This window comes from Malus sylvestris, chromosome 8 (genome assembly GCF_916048215.2).
Source record: "Malus sylvestris chromosome 8, drMalSylv7.2, whole genome shotgun sequence".
NCBI lineage: Eukaryota > Viridiplantae > Streptophyta > Magnoliopsida > Rosales > Rosaceae > Malus > Malus sylvestris.
The window spans coordinates 20548781-20571589 of record NC_062267.1 but is presented as its reverse complement, the minus strand read 5'-3'; the positions used below and the strand labels follow the sequence as shown (position 1 = coordinate 20571589).

The 22809-nt window shown below is 38.3% G+C and overlaps 2 protein-coding genes across 2 annotated transcripts; both read right to left on the bottom strand.

The window, feature by feature from the left end:
- Nucleotides 1-407: 407 nt before the first annotated feature.
- Nucleotides 408-3285, bottom strand: LOC126632293 (uncharacterized). Its single transcript, XM_050302646.1, has 3 exons — nt 2817-3285; nt 1889-2401; nt 408-843 (listed from the first exon to the last, which is right to left on the bottom strand). Exons 1-3 carry the CDS (start codon nt 3063-3065, stop codon nt 655-657), a joined length of 951 nt encoding a protein of 316 aa, XP_050158603.1. The 5' UTR covers nt 3066-3285; the 3' UTR covers nt 408-654.
- A 493-nt stretch (nt 3286-3778) lies between these two features.
- LOC126632291 (auxin response factor 17-like) lies at nt 3779-7956 on the bottom strand. Its single transcript, XM_050302645.1, has 3 exons — nt 6676-7956; nt 4785-5520; nt 3779-4033 (listed from the first exon to the last, which is right to left on the bottom strand). The coding sequence occupies exons 1-2, from the start codon at nt 7756-7758 to the stop codon at nt 4822-4824; spliced, it is 1782 nt and encodes a 593-aa protein (XP_050158602.1). The 5' UTR covers nt 7759-7956; the 3' UTR covers nt 3779-4033; nt 4785-4821.
- Nucleotides 7957-22809: the final 14853 nt, after the last annotated feature.

Below are 22809 nucleotides of genomic sequence, written 5' to 3'. Positions count from 1 at the left end.
ACTTGCAAGTGAAGATAAATATTAACTTATAATGCTAATAGATGCTAAACGAGCAAATTTCAACATTTAGGTATTGAACTCGCAACTCATGGATTTAGATATCAGTGCATCCAACATTAACAGTTTGATATGTGAGGCAAATTTTTTTCCTTGTGTACTTTCAAGTGTTTTTCACTAACAAAACATTAAACACTTGTTCCGAAATCCGTATTTAATTCGGATGTTCCCATGTCATATCGGAATCGGAATTGCAAATCCAACTTGCAACCCTAACCAGTACTTAAATTTGTTTTCAGTGGGTACTTGTAATATTGAAATTAAAAAGGTTAGGACAGGTTTTATGAGAAAACTTGGGCGTTTGTTATGTTAATGAGCCTTCTTTCTACCAAACAATTCCAAATGGCCTCTTCAGTGTAAAACCATTCAGCATTGGGACCTTTTTATTAGATTCATGACGGGCGATTCGCATTTGGGATCTCTTCCAACAAATAACGAAGTTTAACGAATTTATATATCCCCTCAAGAAAATTATGTAACACATACGCAATGCGAATGTGACAATTTAATTTTAGCTTATATACCTCGGAAATGCCGGATTGGCTGATGAAAGCAGATGTATCTTATCTTCGAGTTCAGCTACCGTGAGAGAGCTTATCATTTCTCCACTCCCGCAGTTGTTTTCTCAGTGGCCACTGGGGATTTCCTACTGCCGGGCCCTGATGAGACTTTAACCGTAGCTGGTCTCAGAAGCCGACCTCCGAGTAAAAACCCACGGCGGATTTCTTGGATTATAATCCCTTCCTTTAACTCTTGAGACTCTTCGCGTGCAATAGCTTCATGCAACTGTAATAGAAAGTTGAAAACTTATAAGGCATGGGAACGTGTATCAAGGTGCAGATCAACTAGTGGCAGGAAGGAAAAAAATTTCATCAGTCATCGCCGAGGTTCAAGAGCCAGAAAAATATCTACTATACATACCAAAGAAAATTTCGACCCATCTAACCCTCAATCAATAAGAAGCAAAACACATAAGAATGGTATGCGAAGTGGGAAATTAATCACTCTACACACCCCTTGACTGGTATCCAGGAATTTCTTCTATCTTCGACATCTTAATGAAAACTCAACACCTTAACGTCAATAACAAATAGCTTTAAAAGAATTCAAAATGCTGCTTGGCAGAGACACACAAACGACCAATTTTCACTGAAGGTCCTAGAAGTTTGATTGTAGATAAGCCCTTGGGCAATAGTGGAGGTACGCAGACTGGAAACCGCAAAATGCCTTGAGCATGTACTGGGGACTTAGTGCATATTAAGGTTATCCCAATCTTTTCCGAGTAACAAGATTCGAATGCATAGGTCCCTGATTTATACTAACCCATATACACTGTAATTCTATTCCTAGAATGTCTCACACCTCAGTAAAACAAACAACAATCTACGGACACTATGTTTGGAAGGAAGAGGGTAGGAAAAAGTAGAATGCAAGATAACTTCTCCTTCAATTGGTAGAAGGGATAGGGTAGAGGAAATGCAAGGGTCTAATAACCATAAAGAATATTACAAAATTTGCAAAGGGGGAAACAATTTCATCCTTTCCTTTCCGTATCATTCCCTTATCGGCATCCTACCTCAAAAACCCTTCCAAACACGGAGTAACTATTTTTCATCATTTGCACCCAAGAAAATATATCATATTAAATCCTTCAAAAGGCACACATTGTCAAAGTTGCATTCTAAGATCACTTTATTTGGTTGAGCAGAAAAAAATAAGCATGAAAAGCCAATAAGCAAACAGGCACAAGAATTTAAGTTCACCAAAAAAGGCATAATTTAATTTTTGGAGCATAAGTTGAAGGAAGTAAATCTTAAAAGCCTTCACTTACCGAAGGATCGAAAGGCTTTCCCACGGTTGGAACGACGGCCACATCCAAGCTCCTCATAATCTCAACAAATTGCTTGTATATACCTTGGTAACTTGCATCAATCTTTTTTTCCTTTTCAGTCTCGGGTTTAAGGTATTGCCTGGCTCTCTCAAAATTGTCAACCATGGGCAAAAGACTCTCAATCACTTCCCCTTGGGCGTCCGTCCTTACGGTCAGCCTCTCCTTGTCAAATCTTTTTCTACAATTATCAAAATCTGCTTGCAAGCGGATCAATTTCTCCTTCCCAGACGTTATCTCCGCTGATGCAGAAGATACTTTCTCGACTAACTCTTTCTTCTCATTTTCTATCACTTGTATAATAGCCTCAACTTCGGATACAGTTTTTCCATCCCCGTTAAAAATCGCTTCCTTGTAAACTTTAAGGAGGGTTTTCAAAGAGGGCAACTGCTCTTCATCTCCTCCGCTTCCGGAAGGTCCTGCATTGCTCTTACTACTTTCCTTTCTGGAATTCGTCTAGACATAAAAATATGAAGAAAAATAAGCGAAAATACAAATTATAAACAAAAAACAAAGAAGATAACCATATACAGAAAGGATCAAAGCAAGACAAATCGAAACATGAATCTCAGAGTAGGGATTCGGCATTCAGCATTCGGCCTGAGCGTAAAGCGCATTAAAATGAGTGTATCAGAATCTACGAAAGCGAAATGCTTGATTGTTTAGTTTGACTGGAAACAAAGTAACTAGAATCGCTGCTTCAATTTTGACCAAAACATCCAGCAACGACGATGCAATAATGCTGAGAAACAAAATGGCAGCAAACTAAACACTCACTTAAACTTGAACGAAAATCCTCTGCACCCATGACCATTAATCTCAAGTAACGGAAAACAATTTAGAAATGAGAGGATGAAGAGGGCGTACTTACTGGGGGAACCGAGTCCTGAGGAGCGAGACGAGACTTGAAGGAAGAGGCGGCTCGCCTTCTGCTGCTGGGATTAATAATGGAGGAGGATGAGTTGGAGGTGAGAGAGAAGTTGATAAACCCTAGAGGAGGAGGAGGACAAGGAAGAAGACGGGGTTGGGGTTTGTTGGGTTTCGAGGAGACGGAGGCGGAGAGGCGACGAGGAGGCGGAGCTATCAAAGTGTGATTTGGGAGAAACAACGAATTCGCCATTAAAAACTAACCAAAATTAAAATTAAGACAGACGGTCGGTGAAGTGGAGATGCGGCCGCCTTTCGTTCGAGGCCTTTAAGCCGCCGCGCCGATGTTTCTTGTTGTTTCGGCTGCTGCCGCTCCTGGTTCAGGCTCCAGACAACGAGGACAATGGTGTGGTAAATGGCAGGGCTGAAATTGTAATTTTGGTTTCTTTTGGTTTGCAGAGAACTGGACGATATATGGGCTTGAGGACCCATCACTCTTTGTCTTTTGGGCTCAATAACCCATGACCTTTCTAGATGATTCTATCAACATCCGAAAAAGATCCTTAGACACCCAATTGTAAGTTGTAACGCGTCTTTTTTTTTTCTTTTTTTTTTTTCATAAGAGACGACATAAATTTCATTCAAAAAATCAGGAATTCATGGCAACATTTAAGAAGACCAACTTTCATGACACTGAATGCTATAATGACGGTGTATTCATGCCATAAACTTTTCGTCGCAGCTTCTTAACACAGAATCCGGAATAGGATTCAATGAGAAACCATAAGAATTACATAAGTTAAACTAGTTGTCGACCAAAACTCAATGAAATTATCCTCCTAACCCTCTAAATAAAACTGGCCAGAAATAAAGCCTATGAGCAATTTAGTAATTACAAGACACAAATTCTGATGTTTTTTTTTTTTTTTTAAGAAGGCATCACCCACGTCATTTCAACATCTCAAATTTACGCTAGTAATAATAATAAAAATCAAATTAAGCCATCAAAGAAACAAAGAGCACCACCAATTCCTGAAGCAATAATAATGTCACGTTCTAGCATTAACATCATCGAATAACTTGGTCTGGATGGAGCATAGGAAACCAAGTCCACTGATCGTTCAACCGCCCAACACAACAAACTAAACAAACCCCAACAATACACACTTCACTACTGCAACACTCAAGACTAGTAGTCAGCTTCCCGCCGGCCTTGAGCGCCTGCAAATAGATTCAGAACGCCGAGTATTAGGCAAAGCTCACCGGTAAAGAAATTCAGGTTGCACGAACCAAAAACAAGATGCTCAAATCAGTTCAGTCGGATAATATTTTGTTTATTCAGAGAAGCATAACTGACAGTTCAATGCGGCTGAAGATTCAAATGCCAAAGGATACACATGATGCACATAATACTTCCCTGTGATAACCCAAGACCGAAACAGCACTCCCTCTTTTTTTTTCCTGTATGTGATTCATCCTTTAAATTACAAGAAATATATATCTTTACTAGCTATATATAGGACAAAAGACAAGGCCAGGAAAGATCCTACATTGTACCTCCAGTTGCAAAGAGAGATGTAGGCAGTTCAAAACAAAACATTTTACTATAATTCCAATCCTGTATACTGGATTCAAGAAAATTTAACAAACCAGCAAATCTCTGAATTAATAAAATGGCTTGATGAAATTGATGAAAACGATGTCATTGTCCTAAACTCAAGGAAATGCAATTGAACTATGGAAAGAACATTGTTCGGCATGGCGTAATGATGTAAATAGCTTTAAAGCTACATACAGAATATCTCAGGTACATGAGGAAGGGAGTGGCAAAACAGGATTTGTGCAAGTCTAACAAAGGAATGAAGATGCAAAACCCTCAACCGTACAACTGAAGCATGTCCGATCCAAAATTGATCGTAAGGTACATGTTGTATACTTGACAACTCAATTGAATTCCGTGAGAAGAGATTACCTGTACAGAAACTTATGGCACAGCAGCCACCAGCAGTTCACAAAGTACAAGCTTCAACAGCTGATGCTTTCTGACATTGAACATCAATCAGTTTGGTAAAAGAAAGATCCAGTTGGCTGTGCCCTTCTTCAGTTTCATTGTACCCTTTGTTGCCACTGTCCTCGGTGCAACCAACATCATCAAAACCACCTTCAACAGGCTGGTTCATATAAATGATCTTACCAAACAGCTGAAACGAACTTCTGCCAACCTTTGTCTGCAACCGGTTTCCATCAAGTTCCATGCCAAAGGATTGCATGCTACTCTGGCTATCTGGTGACAATTCATCAGATTGTGAACTACCAATGTTCAACTCAGTACACACCCTCTTCAACTTTTGCCCCTCATTTTTGCCAATGGAATTGAAAGTGCACATCTGAGGAGTGTTTTCACTTAACAAGTGGGATAGATTAGATACACAGAATGTATCTTGCCTGGCTCCCTGCATGCCCGCAGGAAAATTGTTATAGTTCAACAAGGATGCGCTAAAAGGCACCATTGCTGAATTAGCTGCTCCCATCATAGGAAAAAAGAATTCTCCCTCTGCATTGGTCAACAGCCCATGACTCAGAGGAGCTCTGAATCTCTTTGTGGGGGAAAAGGTAGTATGAATTGTAGGTGTTGGTCCAACAAATTCGACTTCCCACGGGCTCACCCTCTTAGCATTCTGCAGAACTTCAGGTTCATCCCATGTAACCTATAATGTAAAGCTAATTAATTACTTGAATTGCTTAGCAAGATCTATGTAATTTAGCATCAGTCAATAATAGAGAGAAAAGAACAATAATTCAGAATGTAACCAATTGTAGAAAATTACAATATTTGTGCATGTATTTCCGCATAAAAAACTAATATTAATAATAACACCCCTCTCTCCCTGTCCCTCTGTGCCTGATCTAACAGGTTGCTCAATTTTGGTGTGACACAGTGAAATTGTGCTTTGCTAAACCGCAAACTTAAAAGGACAAGAAAAGAACACACAACTTATGATAACTAGCCATAGGCAGGTACAACCCTGGCTAAGTAGGGGATTCAAACCAGGCAAACTTTTCGAAAGAAAATCCCACAACTCGAATCAGATTACTCTGACGTTGTATTTCTTTTCTTACAGTAAGTTTGGCAGCAACCAAAAGCTTATTTTACTTAATTGATATCAAATATTTGAACCAAAAACAAAATAACTCTACCGGCAAGTCGGTGTCATACAATACAAATTAATTAATTACACGTCCGCCTCTACAGAACTATCAACTGCTCTTTCTTGTCAACTTCTACTCCAAAAACTAAAACGCAAACATAAATTGGCCTATCCTGTTATACACCATTTAAAAGAAGCAAAAATTCTCATCAATAAATGCCAGTAATTGAACAGGACCATAATTCAACAGAAATATCAGCCAAACATAGCCATGTTAGAATGTTGCCATGGTTGCATCTTCGGGGATAAACTAAAACAAAACAAAAACTGTCTGCTTAGCGTAAAGGCCATCCGATCAGGTCAAAACCAAATCAAATATTGAATGGTTCTTCAAAATTATGTACATATCTGCTTCCTGATGCATTTCGACAAATATAAACTACCACAATATGTTCCCGGCTCCCTAATTCAAAGAGGGGCCTGGCCCTTGCTCGTCCCTAGTAGCCGATCGAGTTTCTTCGCCCCTCTCCCGCTTTTTGATTAGGGCGAGTCACTCAGGTCCCTCTTTTACGAAAATTCCAGGGTTTATGCGTTTTTCGGAAACGAATTGGCTCCAGTAAAACATATGAGTTTCTTAATTTTGCATCAATTAGAAGATAATAACAGCTGAAATAAACTAAACTCAAGTAAGACTAAAACCTCAAGAACCAATACCTGAAGCATGCGCCAGGGTGAGCCCTGCCAAGGCCCATTTTCCGGTACCGATGCCGTTGACAAAGTGCCCTGAAACCAAGTCATCCGGGACGAGTCCTCCGTCTCCATGGCCAACTTCACTCTCATCCCAGCTGTCCAAAACACCTTCAAGGCCTTCTCCACCACCTCAGCCTTCACCACAAAGTCCGACCAACCCGCTATTGGATAATACACCACCTCAAACGGCCTCCCCTCCGCCGCCATCTCCGCCACTTCGGTCACCGCCTCCGCTGACATTACCTTCCCTCCAGAACAGTCCTGATCCTCTGTATTCAGCCTCGTCGAGTACGTCACTCCGCCTCCTATCTGAGAGCTCAACCTAGCGCAGTCGGAGCTGGCAGTGGACCTAACGGCGCGGCGGACGCCGATGAACATCTCGCCTCTCCCGTTTCTCATGAAAACGACAGAGTCGCCGGCGACGAGCATCTTGTGGTTGACGAACTTGCTCCAGCCGGTGGTAAGCAAGTGCCGTCTCGGAGTCCCCCTGTATATGTGCCGGAATTCCCAAACAACGCCGTGGAGGTCGGTGACGGAAAGCATCTGGACCGGCGGGTCGGCCTGGTAGTTAAGCGGAGGGAATATAGAGTCAGCACAGAACCTTGGAACAGAGAATCCACCCCCATTGTTAGCATCCGAAGGCGTCAGTATCTTCGCGAACGAAACGACTTTGTCGTCCTGTCGTTCCGAGTCCCCGCCATCGTCGGCGTCGAACTCCTCGCCGTTCGGCTGCTCGCGGTTGGGGAACTCCTGGGGAATAGGGACGAGAAGTAGCTTGGCGAAGACCTCGTCAGTGGTGGGGACGGCGAGGAAGTGGAGGGCGGAGATCCGGCAGAGAATGAGAGGCTTGGAGAGGAGGAGAGGGGATAGGAGGGCGGCGGAGGAGGAGGAGGAGGTGGAGGATTGCTCAAGGTGGCCCTGAGGGAAGTAGTAAACCCTAGAGTGGAGGGAGGGGATTTCGACGGAGTTTCCGGCGCAGGCCCTCCAGATTTTGGGGTCGATCGAACGGCGGTGAGAGTGCGAGTGAGGCTGATGGGGCGGAGGCATATTGGATTTTTTGAGCTACGGATGAGAGAGAGAGAGAGAGAGAGAGAGGGGGAGGGAGGGAGTGTGTCTGATTTGGTGGTGGTTGCCTCAGAGTGTGTGACAGGAGGAGAAAGAGAGAGAGAGACAGAGCGAGGACAGAGAGGGGGGAAGCTTGGGGTCGGAGAACGGGCACGCCACCAAAACCCAAGGGCAGGGGAATAATGATGGCGATATTAAAATTTTGAACTTATAGAACAGGTTATTATTTTTAACTAAAATGTTAAAAGACAATAATTTAATTTAAAAGATAAAATAATAATTTAACATTAGCTTATTTTTAGCTAACTCCTTGTAACTCAATTTTTAATCTTACTTTGTTCCCTATAATTTAAAAGTTATCATTTTACTCTATAAAACTCAAAATTTGCTTCACTTTGCCTTTTGGAACTCAATTTTGATTTTATTTTGCCCATGAAACTTGAAAGTCGTCTCTATAAACTCAAAATTTGCTCGACATTGACTTAGATCTGTTAATTTCTTATGTGAGTATTTTGTTTTTCTTTTTTTTCTTTTTTTTTTTTACATTTCTTCAATTCTTTTTTAACTTAATATTTTCTTATTGTTAAATAGTAACGAATAATGGAGATTTATAATTCAATTTGTTGCACATGTGATATAATCTTATTGGATATTAGGTTTCATGTATGTTTTAGGAGGACATCTATAAATTTCAGTGAGAAAAGCAAGTCCACAAATTAAAACGAAGCGAATTTTGAATTTTAATAAGTAAAGTAATGATTTTTAGTTTATAATAAACAAAGCAAGAATAAAATAAAGTTTCAAGAAGTATACCTAAAATAAGCCTTTAATTTTCAAGTCGATAATTGAAGAATCTCCTCGTTTTAGGGTGGTTAATTTTATTATTTTTCCCTTTTACATTTTTAATAAAAAAATTACAATTAATTAGAAGAAAAAAAATGCCAATTGCTGGTCCTGACGATATTACAGTGTTGCCGAGCCCACCAAAAGTTAACCGCCCCCTGTTTGTTACATAATTTTTTACCATGTAGTCTCTCACTCTCCTCAGTGTTTGTTACATATTTTTTACCATTGGCCAATGAGATAATTTTGTGAATTTACTTTACTGTCAACAGTGGTAAAGTTTGTTCTTAATTAGGTTACAGGGATTAATACCCGACTCCGAGTTATACGTTAATAAAGGAATATGCCTTAAATTTGTCCATCTGTTTTCGCTATTAATGAACGCTTCTATTTTCTTTCTTTTTTTTCTTTTTTCTTTTTGTTAATTGTATTTCGGGAAAGTTTGGGATAAATGATAAATAAAAGAAAGGATAATTGTATTTCCATATGTTGGATTACTTATTCTTTTCTTCTTTTTTTTTGCCAAAAGTTGGATTAATATTAAATACGAATCGAAATGTTTACATCAGATGTCAAAGTGTTAAACAACCACTTTGGTTCAAAATCATTTCAAGAATGACCACCCCCCATACTCTGGTTCAAAATATTCCAAGTAGGTGCTTTGCACAACTCAAGTTTAATGGGATAATTTCCCATACACTATTTTTGTGTGTTGAAAGTTATTAGTTTGTTCCCACTCAGTTCTACGATCTAGTGGTATTCCTCTTCACTTGTAAGTGAGCGGTCTTAGGTTCAAATTTCGTAGATGGCAAATTCGATATCAAATTAGGTTGCCCATTATGTGGCTTAACCAAACTCCCCCTTCCCCTTAGTGTAAAATATATTATTGTACTAAAAAACAAAAAAAAAAATCATTAGTTTGCTAGTACTGACTGCTGAGATTAATTTGCTTGAAATGGTTCAAACTAATTATGGATTGAGAGGTTCAATGAGAATGAATGCAACTAAAATATAATATGTTGGGACATAAGAGAGATTTCAATATTCTAGTGACGTTGTTAGTAGATATTTTGATGCTATATTGGATAGTATTATGTCAAATGACAATATATATTATGGCATCGATGGATTCCAAGTTTAGTGCCACTTCACAAGAAATTAAGAAAAATACTAGATGCATGCCTCATTTTATGGTAAACTTTATTTATTCTTCTTCTAGCTTATTTGGTAATTATAATGTTTTGGTTGATAATTTTCGTTTACCTTATTATTTTTAGGATTATATTGGTCTCATAGATGGAGTACATGTTGATACTTTAATACCACCTCCGAGTCAAGTTTCAAACAATAGTAGGAAAGGAAGGTAGACACACAATGTTATGGCCGGCGGCCGCATGTAATTTAACATATAATTCACATTTTCTTGTATCGGATAGGAAGACACCATACATGATACAATGGGCTTTTTATCGGTACCACGGAGTCCAATTTAATTTTCCTATGCCCCCAAGTGGTGATTTTCTTACTTTAAAAAAAAAAAAAAAAAAAGAACCAACTGCTGACTTTGCCACAACAGTCCACCCTTTCGGGTACCGAGAAGACTCATAAAGGCATTTCAGCCTCCCCCTAACCACCATCGTGTAATCCACCACTCATGACGTGTCGTGTGGAATACAAGCTTGGAATCTTCATACTTGTTATTAACATTTTCCATATTCACTTTGTGTAATTATTGTATTTGCAAACAAATTTTCTATTTGACAGAAATATTATATGGTAGACACGAGTTACCCACAAATGAGAATGTATTTGGGACCATTTAAAGATGAAATATATCATCTTTCACTTTTGTAGGGGTGACCAACCAACAGGTTTATAGAGGTATTCGACTACATGCATTCTTCTTTTAGGAGCATCAATTGGTATGGAAGAAAAACTTGACAGTTGTAAGGGATATTTGTACCATACATCACCAATCTCGAAACTACCGAGTACCGGTCAACTACATACCTTCAGGGACTCACTTAAAGGTTCGTGTTGAGGCATCCCTGCCGAACAACACAAGTTCCTCTCCAATCAAGAGACCAATCACAACATGACACGTGTCTACATCAGAATAAAGCTCCTAGAGTCCCACATCTACCGCAAACGGAAGCCAATGACTCTCCTCAACTATAAAAGAAGACCATTCTCCTACAATTAATTATGAATGTCATTACTCTGCTTAACTCATCGTTAGAACCTACTAATGTTGATTATGCTTGAACTAATGTATTGTGTAAAATCTTCATTATTAATGAGAACTTCTCTACCATGTGGACGTAGCCAAACTTAGGGTGAACCATGTATATCTTGTGTTTGCTTCTTTATCTCTATCTCCTTACATATTATCATCACTAGGTGACCGGAGCAACTAAGCGAATGTCACAAATTCTACACTTTACGTTCTGATTTTGTGTATTAACAAGGGATATAACTAACTACCCATTAAATAAGCAAGTGAAGATTTTCTTTGGTTTTTGCTCTAGACAACTAGGAACAAAAAAAAATGTTGACCTTGTTTTTAAGTTTTATTTCTTGTTGATTTAAGAAGCCTCTGATATATATTATAAGGTTATTTAGCCAAAGGTCAATAAAATCTTTACTAATCAGCTATCTATCATTGGTCAATTTTTTTTGGACATAATCAATGAAATATTTATAATAATTATGAACATGTCAATGAAGCATGCCAAATACGTTTACCCTTCTCTCTTCACTTTATTCGTTTCCTTATCTCCTCGCATGTCTTCATCATTTTCTATTCTATTCTATCTTGGCCTTTCCTCAATTCTCTCACTTAACTCCCTCCCGTCCTTCCCCTCTTTTCTTTCTATCTCTCTCCAATCATATTATTCGCTCTTCATGCAACCTAAATCTTCATAGAGTTAATTAAGCAAATTTGCGACATCACTAGTAGCTATTTTTTCCCAATTTCATTTGCAAATCTTGGAGCCGTGGGAACTGTTGCTTCTGAGAGTTCCAGTGCCATTACTTATATGACTCAATAAACATTTATGTAAGTAGATTTAAACTGTGTAGCAGAATACAATATCCAAGCGGACATATTTTTGATATTTGAAAATTTTCATTCCTCGTTGTACATCTCCTTTTCAGGTAGTAAGGTTCAGTTGAAATATTTGTTTGATTTTAGCGTGGGGCATGGTTAGACATATTCAAATTTTTGTTCTCTCATACTGGCTCCCTCCTAGTTAATCAAGCAATTGAATATATAGTTAGCGACAACAAAAGGTCTTAGATGGCTCATACCTCGCCAACGGCCTAGCCGATCAACGAGTATGACATTATGATTGACACGATTCCTTCGAGAACCATCAACGACCTCCATGAGACCATAAAGCAGATGGTGGCAACGAGGTTATGGAAGGAGTGGTCGTATGTGTACATTAGCTTTCGGTGAACCAGAAAACGAACATTGCAACCCAGCGTCTGAATCCAAATATAAAAAACAAGAGTCGTGCGAGGTGTGAAGTGTAGGAGGTGTGTGCATGATGGAAAAAACCATAACCACGAAACGAACACTGCAATGCAGTGCCTGAATCCAAATGTAAAGAACAAGAGTCGCACGAGGTGTGAAGTGTAAGAGGCGTGTGAGGGATGGAAAAACGAACCAAAAAATGGACACTACAACTCAATGTCTGAATCCATATGTAAAAAACAAAACTAGGAAATGGACACCGCGTTGAAGTGTCTGAATTCAAATATAAAAAAGCAAGAGCCACGAGAGGTGAAGCATAGGAAGTGTGTGAGTGATGAAAAAAACATATCCAGGAAATGGACATTGCAACGTAACATCTGAATCCGTATTGACTTATTCCAAAATATTAAAATATTAAAATATAAAAAAGGAGGTGTCAGTTGTAGTGGACATATTTTGTAATTTTTTGTTTATTTTAAATGCATTTTTTATTTTAAGTGCATTTAAGTATCACATTACATGATCGATCTGTTTATAATTAAAATAAATATTATTAATCGATTGATTAACATTGTAACTTTTTATTAATTTTATATAAAACCACCCAATATTAAATACCCCTTTAATTTTCTAATAAATTCCGCTACCGTTTCTCTTAAAAAAAATTAACATTCATGCACACGCTCACGAAAAACCTTTTTTATAACCGACATTACACATATTTTAAGATGTTTTAAACGTGTTTAAAAATAGAGAAAATAATATTTAATGAACAACTAATTATTACTAACTTATTGTGAGGTACTAATTATAAATAAATAAAGAAAACCGTACCCAAAAAAAAAAGAACTTTAACGAAAAGCTCCCGATACTGTTCACCTTGATGAAAAACCACATTTTTACACTAAAAAGGTCAATCATGGTACTATTCATTTTACCATTTATTTTGTCATTATCGTTAAAACTCAAAATTTTCAATTCATTTTCATTAGTTTTCCTAAAAATTAATTATTAAAAAATACTGTTAAAATGATGAAAATACTTATGCTACATTTAATGCATTATTTTGAACTGCTTTTAAAGTTTTTTTGTTTGAGAAGCATTTCTATTCACTTATTTTGGTGAAGCCTGTGACTCAAAAAACACTGTTAATTGGACTGTTGGCTTTATATGCAAGTGGATAAGATGAGGAGTTGTTGTTAAAGTGGCGGCGATGGCACGGACCGGATTTTAATGCGTAGCTGTTGTTGTGTGGAGACGAGGACACTGACCGTCATCATTCATCAATTACTCCCTCAGTTTTAATTAATTATTACTTCTTTTGTCATTTAAAACGTTTTCAATTTTCTACTTTTATGAACTAACTTTATGTTGTAATAATTTAGCATGACAATCACAATCAGATAAGTTCTTTTATTTTTAAAATATATTATCTACGTTAAAAAATGAGGAATTGAGTTAAGCTTCATAATAAACTATCAATAATATGGTTTAAAATTGTGTTTGACGAGAATTAAATCTAAGACATCTCATTTATAAGTGAAGAGAAATGAACCGTAATACTAAGTGGCGGCAATCAGATATTAGGGTTTTGAATTCCAGTTTTCCTCCTTTTTGTGATGATAAAGCATAAAAATACTTCTTCAATACTAATATTTGAAACTTTTATTTACAGTAAATTAAAAATGTTTGAAATTAAGTGAGGATAGAGATTGTGTTTTATTTACTTACATTTTATTCAAATTTCAAGTTTATTCAAAATAATTATTATGCTTTATTTTCAAAATAATCATCATGCTTTATTTTTGTTTTTATTATATTTTTAAATATCATTTTCATGAAGAAGGTGTTATTTAATATTAAAATTTTAATGTTGTGACTGTTAGACTGTTAGTGTGAGGCTTTGTTATTTAAGTTTTATTCCCTAAAAAAATATATCAAAGTTTTTATCAATTTTTTTTTATGAAGAGTTAGAGGTCACATTTGGTTGAAAGAGTAGGCGAAGAACAAGCGGAATATAAAACTACAAATAATATTTTATTAATTGAAAATTAAGAAACACTATAAATTATCAAGTAGGCTACAAAACCCAAGAGAATACATTTTAACGTACTTTTTCAACTACGGTATAAACCATCCTATTTGTAGGAGAAAATGAAAGCAAATCCTAACTTAACAAGCAAGACAAAAAAACTTAACAAACAAGGAATTCAAATCTTTATCCCACAAGAAAAATAGTAAAAATAACAATAATATTAAAACTAATTTCCCAACATTTTTGTATATACAGCAATATTCTAATGTGAGATGTAGGGCTGGGTTCGGTTGGCAAAGCGTGTTAAATTCCTTGTGTCACCTACCAGCCACATATACATAATTACCGAAAATCAGTTACCGCTAGCCAACCGTCTTCTTGCGGGTTCCCAAAAATTGGTACATCCAAAATTATTGGTTGGTTCGGTTGGTAAATGGCACAATCGGTGGTTTCCACTTTTTCCTCGCTATCTTCCAGTTCCAAGGGCTCAATTTGATTTCCAAATTGGGGTGCTTGTTCGGTTGCATTGTGTGGTTCATTTTGGGTTAATCCATGTTTTGCACTAGCGGTTGATTGGCTAGACTCCATCATCCTAAACATAAGCAACGCATATACATTCAAAATAATATATATGTACGTGTATATATAGTATCAGTAACCATTATGCTATTAATTTTGTTAACAATATTTTCTACAATTATTATGGCATGAATCATATACATATACATATATTTTTTAAACCCTAAAACTAAGGAGTCAAGCATGTAAAAAATACCTAAAATATGTAAATAGAAAAAAAAAATATATATATATATATATATAGGTATGGCATACCGCCGGCATACAAAATCAATTACCAAAGTCATGCCATTAATTGTCAATTTGGTAAAATGCCAACCAATTATAAAAAAAAATATCAAAACTATATCATACCATTATGAAACGACCGGTATGGTTCGGTAGGTAAATCGTTTTATAGCAAAATCTCCCACCCCTAGTGAGATGAGGACAATTTAAGCTAAGTCATACAATAAATTAACTATAATAATTAAAAATCAAATTCGTTATTAATATGAATTAAACTTAAAATCTTGGACAAAAAAAAAACTATATAAAAATAAAAAGACAAAATGCCATATGAAACGAAGACCTTGCCTATAATGTGGACACAATTTTTTATTTCTTGGTACTAAAGAAAAAAAAAGCATATTAAAATAGCGACACGAAACCCGAATTTTGTCTTGGCTAATTTATTAATTACTAAGCTTGGTGTGATTATTTATTAATTTTGTGAGTTAGGAGTCGAGTGTGACGTATTATCGTGACATGAAGTGCCAATTTGTTGTATTTGTTTTGTCATCTACAGTCAATGACATAGACATAACTCGTGTAATTGTTGTAATCTTGTACTTTTGGACAAAATTTCCCCGACATAAGAAAAATAAAACATTCCAGAAAAAAAAAAAAGGAAGAAAGCACATTTATTAAACTTTGTTTTGAATACTTGGTGTTAACTTAACTTTTTACTAGTCATCTAATACTCCAGTCTAATGATATTTATGTTTATTATTCAAGCTATAAAGGATATGTATGAAGGAGCAAAGACTGCCGTAAGAACTCATGAAGGACAAACTGAAAGCTTTCCCATAACTGTAGGATTACATCAAGGCTCATCCTTAAGTCCTTACCTTTTTGCGTTGGTAATGGATGAGTTAACAGGACATATTCAAGATGATATTCCTTGGTGTATGCTTTTCGCAGACGATATAGTGTTGATAGATGAAACTCAGGAAGGGGTAAATGCAAAGCTTAACCTTTGGAAAGAAGTGTTGGAATCTAAAGGTCTTCGCCTAAGCCGATCAAAGACAGAATATATGGAGTGCAAGTTCAGTGCAAATGGAGGCCAAAACGAGTTAGGGGTGAGGATCGGTGATCAAGAAATACCAAAGAGCGATCGTTTTCGTTACCTAGGATCTATCTTGCAAAAGAACGGAGAATTAGATGGAGATCTCAACCATAGAATACAAGCTGGATGGATGAAGTGGAAGAGTGCATCCGGCGTGTTGTGTGACCGCCGTATGCCACTGAAGCTCAAGGGAAAATTTTATAGGACGGCAATAAGGCCGGCGATGCTGTATGGCACAGAATGTTGGGCGGTGAAGCATCAACACGTACACAAAATGGGTGTAGCGGAGATGAGGATGCTTCGTTGGATGTGTGGGCACACGAGAAAGGATAAGATTAGGAATGAGGATATCCGGGGTAAAGTAGGAGTAGCCGAAATTGAAGGAAAGATGAGAGAAAATCGGTTACGGTGGTTTGGACATGTGCAAAGAAGGCCTACTGACGCTCCGATTAGAAGATGCGACTATGGGACAGAGGTTCAGGGCCGAAGGGGTAGAGGAAGACCTAAGAAAACTTTGGAAGAGACTCTAAGAAAAGACTTAGAGTACTTGGATCTAACGAAGGACATGACACAGGACCGAGCACAATGGCGTTCTAAGATTCATGTAGCCGATCCCACTCAGTGACTTGGATTTTCCAAGTCTCCAACCGAGAAGTTTTCCTCACTCAGGAAATTAAGGGAACACTACCTCAACCTACATGCTCCACTCACAAAGCTCCAACAAAAGAAAATTCAAAGAACTTAGAGAAGAAGGCTTTGGTGTATTTAACACAATACGTTGAAATGAAGGAAAGCTTATTTATTGATATCCCCGATAAGCTACAAATATGTACATATACATGAGTCAAAATAAACAAACAAGAGAGAGCCTTCACAAAGGTTGCTTAGGAGAAGTCGCAGCAGTCGGTAGAGCCCCAGAAAGAGAAGGCACCGGAGGGGGATCATTCGGAGCCTCAGTACTGGACAGAACCCTAGAAGGAGGAGGCATCAGAGGTTGATCATTTGGAGCTTCATTACGCGGTACAGCCCCAGAAGACGAAGGCAATAAATGCCTTTGGAACAAACCCACAAATCTCTGATGATCAAGTAAAACCTGACCATCAGATTCCTTCATCTGGTCCAGCTTCCTCTTCATGTTTGTAGCATAGTCATGTGCGAGACGGTGCAACTGTTTATTCTCATGCTTGAGCCCTCTAATCTCCTGTTTGAGACTCATCACTTCAGCCGCCAATGATTCAACTTGGCGGGTTCGAGCAAATAAGCGTTGGGCCATATTAGACACAGAACCTGCACACTGAACACTGAGAGCCAGAGAATCCTTAACAGCTAACTCATCAGATCGTTTGGAAAGTAGTCTGTTATCTTTGGGAGTGAGAAGGTTCCTGGCCACCACCGCATCGGTCATATCATTCTTCATAACGGAATCCCCAACGGTAAGAGGACCAGTAGGGGAGACGAAGGATGGGCGCCATATGTTGTCTGGAGAAGGCGGGGCTGCCTCTTCAACAAGGTTCAAGTCAAAACGACGGTCGGAGGGGCCAGACATTTTCAAAGGTGTTGAAGAGAGAAGAGGTCGAACAAATCAAGATCTTAGAAGTGTAAGAATGGAGCTTCTACTGGTGGAGATTCAAGTGTGCTTTGGAACTTAATGCCAGCCCCTATAAAAATCTGCACTCGACGGAGCTTCAGAAATCGAAGAGGCGCCTGCTCAGAAATCGAAGAGGCGTTTGCTTTCTCAAAAGCTGGGCTGCTCAGAGACCACGAGGGTCGATCTCAGAAATCGAAGAGGCGTCTGCTTTCTCAAAAGTTGGGTTGCTCAAAGACCACGAAGGCCGATCTCAGAAATCGAAGAGGCGCTTGCTTTCTCAAAAGTTGGGCTGCTCAGAGACCACGAGGGCCGATCTCAGAAATCGAAGAGGCACCTACTTTTCCAGCCTTGGCAGCACCTGTCACACGCACACTCAGCTTTGCGGAAATTATGGGCATTCTGTCGAAGACTTCTGGTGAAGTAGAAAGCACATGAGTCTTACTGTTCAATCACCCACTTCCCACACGCAATAGTAGCTCATGTGTATCACAGATAACTTTGCCAAAGTTCTCTGCCAAAGTTGAGCACGTGAAGCTTGCAGCTTCCACTACATCGCTCTGACCAAGACGGGTAAAAGAATAGCAAAGAAACAGCACTAACAAAGTTTAGACACATAAATTTTGAAGGTCTAGCTACCCCATATTATTACCCACAAGGGTAAAGGAACAGTATCACTGCTGGATAATTGGAAAGTCCCTGTGTGTCAACCTCTGTGCTTCGTGGCAAGGTAGACTAGCAAACATGCCCAACCTTTACTCACATTCGAGAAAACACTCCCAACAAGATTGCTTGCTCCAAAATCGAAGAGGCACCGTCCTCCGAATCTCGAGAGCCAGACTCCCAACATGACTACTTTCTCAAAAATCGAAGAGAGGGTAAAGGAACAGTACCATTGCTGGATAATTGGAAAGTCCCTGTGTGTCAACCTCTGTGCTTCGTGGCAAGGTAAACTAGCAAACATGCCCAACCTTTACTCACATTCGAGAAAACACTCCCAACAAGATTGCTTGCTCCAAAATCGAAGAGGCACCGCCCTCCGAATCTCGAGAGCCAGACTCCCAACATGATTACCTTCTCAAAAATCGAAGAGACACCGCTCTCCGAATCTCGAGAGCCAGACCCCCAGCAGGATTGCTTTCTCAAAAATCGAAGAGACATCGTTCTCCGAATCTCGAGAGCCAGATCCCTGATAGGATTGCTTGTTCGAAAACCGAAGAGGCAACACTTTCCCAACTACAAGAGCCGGATCTCCTTGGATAAAGCTGTCTGTAATCTTCACACGCAACATCAGCTTTCCACATACCACAGACCACTTTTTCAAAGTGCTCTGACAGGGTAAAGGAATAGCATTACTACTTGTTGTTAAGGAGACTCCTATATATGTCAACCTCCATCCCCAACGGACAGACAGACCTGCAAAAATGCTCAACCCTTCCTCATATATGAGAGGGCACTCTCAACGAAGCCTTTCGAAATATTCAGCTTTCTTTCCCCCCGATAATACCTCTGCAAACAAGTTATACTAGAGCAAGAATATCTCATATCATCAGGGTTAAAAGCAAGAGTATCCCATATCATGCTTTTTCCCAGTCTTTTCCTTTGGCCTTGTTCTTACCTGCAAGACAAGGAGAAAGAGAGCAATCAGTCAGCACTTGGAATCAAGCTTCCAGCCAGGAACTGACTGCCTGGAACTTACTTACCTGGCATTGCTCTCGAGTACTCATCTTCAACATCTTATGCTTCCAGGGAAGATACCGCATCTGCCTGAGGAACAGATAGGGCAAGTGAGAAGGATACAAGGAAGCATGTGGAGACAAGCGTAACAGCACACGTGCCGATACATCCATTACTCTGTCAAAGAAAAAGTATCCCATATCAGTAGGGTCGAACGTACTCTAGATTTGATGGACTTGTTTTGACCCTCAAATTCTTCAGTCGGCCTTATACTCTGGAGGAAACCAGAAAACCCTCCAGCTCAGTTCAAGAATAAGCCTGTGGAAAGTTACTTCTTCAAAAGCAAAAGTATCCCATTTCATCTCTTCTCATTTTTCTTCTCTTTATCCTTCATGCTGCCTGCAAGATAGGGAGAATGTGAACAATCAGCCGGAGCTCTGATTGCTTACCTTGTCTGTCACCTCTTTCAGCAAATCCCCTAGCTCGGCAACTTGAGGGACTCCTACTACATGGTTTGTATCGCGCTTGACCAAGCCTGAAACTACAAGTAAGCTTCAAGTGAAATTGATACATTACCTTGTGCATCTCCACCAGTTAAAGATACCACCCCTGGATGGAGGAAGAGTACTTCCAGAGAAGATGCCACATCTACCTGTGAGACAGATAAGGCAAGTCAAGACGATACCACATTCCGATACTTAGAAGTTTCGTGATTACGAGATCATTCTCCCACAATATTTCCTAATGTCATTTGTACTAAATCATTCACCTGTACTCACTAAAGGAAAGCTTGAACCTATGTACTTGTGTAAACCCTTCACAATTAATGAGAACTCCTCTATTCCGTGGACGTAGCCAATCTGGGTGAACCACGTACATCTTGTGTTTGCTTTCCTATCTATATCCATTTATATACTTATCCACACTAATGATCGGAGCAATCTAGCGAAGATCACAAAAAGCGACCGTTTTCGCTACCTAGGATATATCGTGCAAGAGAACGGAGAATTAGAGAGATCTCAACCATAGAATAGAAGTTGGATAGATGAAGTGTAAGAGTGCATCCGGCGGGTTGTGTAACCGTCGTAGGCCACTGAAGCTCAAGGGAAAATTTTATAGGACGGCAATAAGGCCAGCGATGTTGTATGGCACAGAATGTTGGGCGGTGAAGCATCAACACGTACACAAAATGGGTGTGGCGGAGACGAGGATGCTTCGTGGGATGTGTGGGCACACAAGAAATGATAAGATTGGAAATGAGGATATTCGAGGTAAAGTAGGAGTGGCCGAAATTGAAGGAAAGATGAGAGAAAATCGGTTCCGGTGATTTGGACATGTGCAAAGAAGGCCTACTGACGCTTCGGTTCGAAGATGTGACTACGGGACAGAGGTTCAGGGCCAAAGGGGTAGAGGAAGACCTAGGAAAACTTTGGAAGAGACTCTAAGAAAAGACTTAGAGTACTTGGTTCTAACGGAGGACATGACACAAAACCGAGCGCAATGGCGTTCTAGGATTCATATAGCCGATCCCACTTAGTGGGAAAAGGCTTTGTTGTTGTTGTATTTATAAGTGAGAGATTTAAGTTCGGCTATAGCCAAAGGCGAATTTGAACCATATTATTGCTAGTCTATTATGAGGTTAAGGTTACCATCTCCTTTTTAGTATAGATAATATTATTTATTAAGGAAAAAAAAAATCTAAACTTTTTACGTAACTTTATGGAGCCACTGAATTGAAGAATATAATGGATTAACCTTTGTCTTGTTGTTAACAAGGACTCGAGAGTTTGATAATATTAAAATTTGTGTAAAGATGATTTTGACAATAAGAACTTGTGACGAATGTCAAGAGCTCGTGGAGAGTACTTGCTCTTATAAAGTTGGAGTGTAACAGAAGGGTGACATTGGATCAATGATTGCTCTTTTATCCCGTTTTAAAGTTTTTGTTAAAAATGAAACTTGCATTAATGGTAGAAGAGATTTTACATGTGCTTATAAGTAGATTGAAATACTCTTTATATTTCAATTAGTCTTATGGTAGACCTCAATTTTATGGATGACAATTCTAGAGGTTCCCGATTATGGTTTTGAAAGTGATTATAGAGGTTCCCGATTCTTACCTGTATCTGAATCCGACCCAAATAATATATAATATAATAGTATTATATAAATACATATATATATGTGTGTGTGTGTGTGTGAATTCACTATTCACCTATATGTGTGTGTGTGTGTGAATTCATTATTCACCGAATGCATTATCTTGAGAATACAAAAGTTGTATTGTTGAGTTGCATTTTCTAGGCAAGTTCAAGAATCATTGAGAATTTAATAGGGCTTATGAAAGATATCAAAGATCAGCCAACATCATCAATGTTTTAAATTCAATGCTTAGTTTTAATGCTCTACAAGGTTCTTTCATTGAATTATTTTATACATCAAATGTTCAAGACGAAATTAATATCTATTAAATTATACTGCGTCAACTGAACGAATATATTTTTTTGTATTGACGAACATGAATATAACCGTTAACTAATAGGGAATTCGTTACTCGGTAGGTATGGTTATGGATAATCCTGAATGGTTAATTTGTAGTTATGAATATGGTTAATTTTTATGGTTATGAGGATAGATGTATCATTTCTATCCCAAGCTGAATCGTTGTCATTCCTACTTAATTTCTTCAGTTTTGAAATTGTCACTTAAGCACTCCAATAAACATAACTAGAGTTCACCCAAAAAAAAAACATAATTAGTTGTGCTAAACAGGATCATGTTTTAAATTCAATATATTTCTAAATGAAAAATTGAATAGCATACTCCAATTTATGTTCTATTTCAAAGTAGAAGATTAATTGCATAGACATGGCCAATCATTCTTCTTTTCAACTAACGACACAAATTTGACCAAAAAAGACACCGACATAAATTAGAAGTGACATCCACTTTTCCATTCGAATCCATTGAATCTAAAGCGCTATCAAATCCAAACTAATCCTAAAGGATTAGGATACTAGTCAGATGCTACGGTTGTATCTGTTCATTGTACATCGTGCGGTCAAGAATCATTTTAAATTTTTTATTTAAAATTAAACATAAATAGAATCAAACGAAAACTAACCGCACACAATATAAGAACAAACACAATTGATTGAACATAAATAGTGTCTGTTCATCGCATATTGTGCGATCAAAATTTATTTAAAATTTAAAATTTGAAATTAAATAAATATCACCGAACAAAAACTGAATGAATGAACACAATTGATTGATCATCTAGATCCTCACAAAGAGAATCAGAAGAGAATACTCATCCAATCATAAACACGAAACAAAGCCATAGATGAAAGCACGAATTACCATGTGTGCTTTGTAACGTCAATACAACATTTCTTTAAACACGATCTCTTCACATAACGTCGTATCATTGACAGCAGCAGCGTACGTGGTTCGAAACCGATTTAAGACAATGAATTCATAACCAAAAAGGGCAACAAGACAAGACA

Coding starts and splice junctions, on each gene's coding strand:
- LOC126632293 (XM_050302646.1), bottom strand. CDS start 3,065: ATGGCGAATTCGTTGTTTCTCCCAAATCACACTTTGATAGCTCCGCCT. Junction 2,402..2,816: donor CTCAGGACTCGGTTCCCCCA/GTAAGTACGCCC, acceptor TTTTATGTCTAG/ACGAATTCCAGAAAGGAAAG. Junction 844..1,888: donor GAAAGCCTTTCGATCCTTCG/GTAAGTGAAGGC, acceptor TTTCTATTACAG/TTGCATGAAGCTATTGCACG.
- LOC126632291 (XM_050302645.1), bottom strand. CDS start 7,758: ATGCCTCCGCCCCATCAGCCTCACTCGCACTCTCACCGCCGTTCGATC. Junction 5,521..6,675: donor CACCCTGGCGCATGCTTCAG/GTATTGGTTCTT, acceptor TTTACATTATAG/GTTACATGGGATGAACCTGA.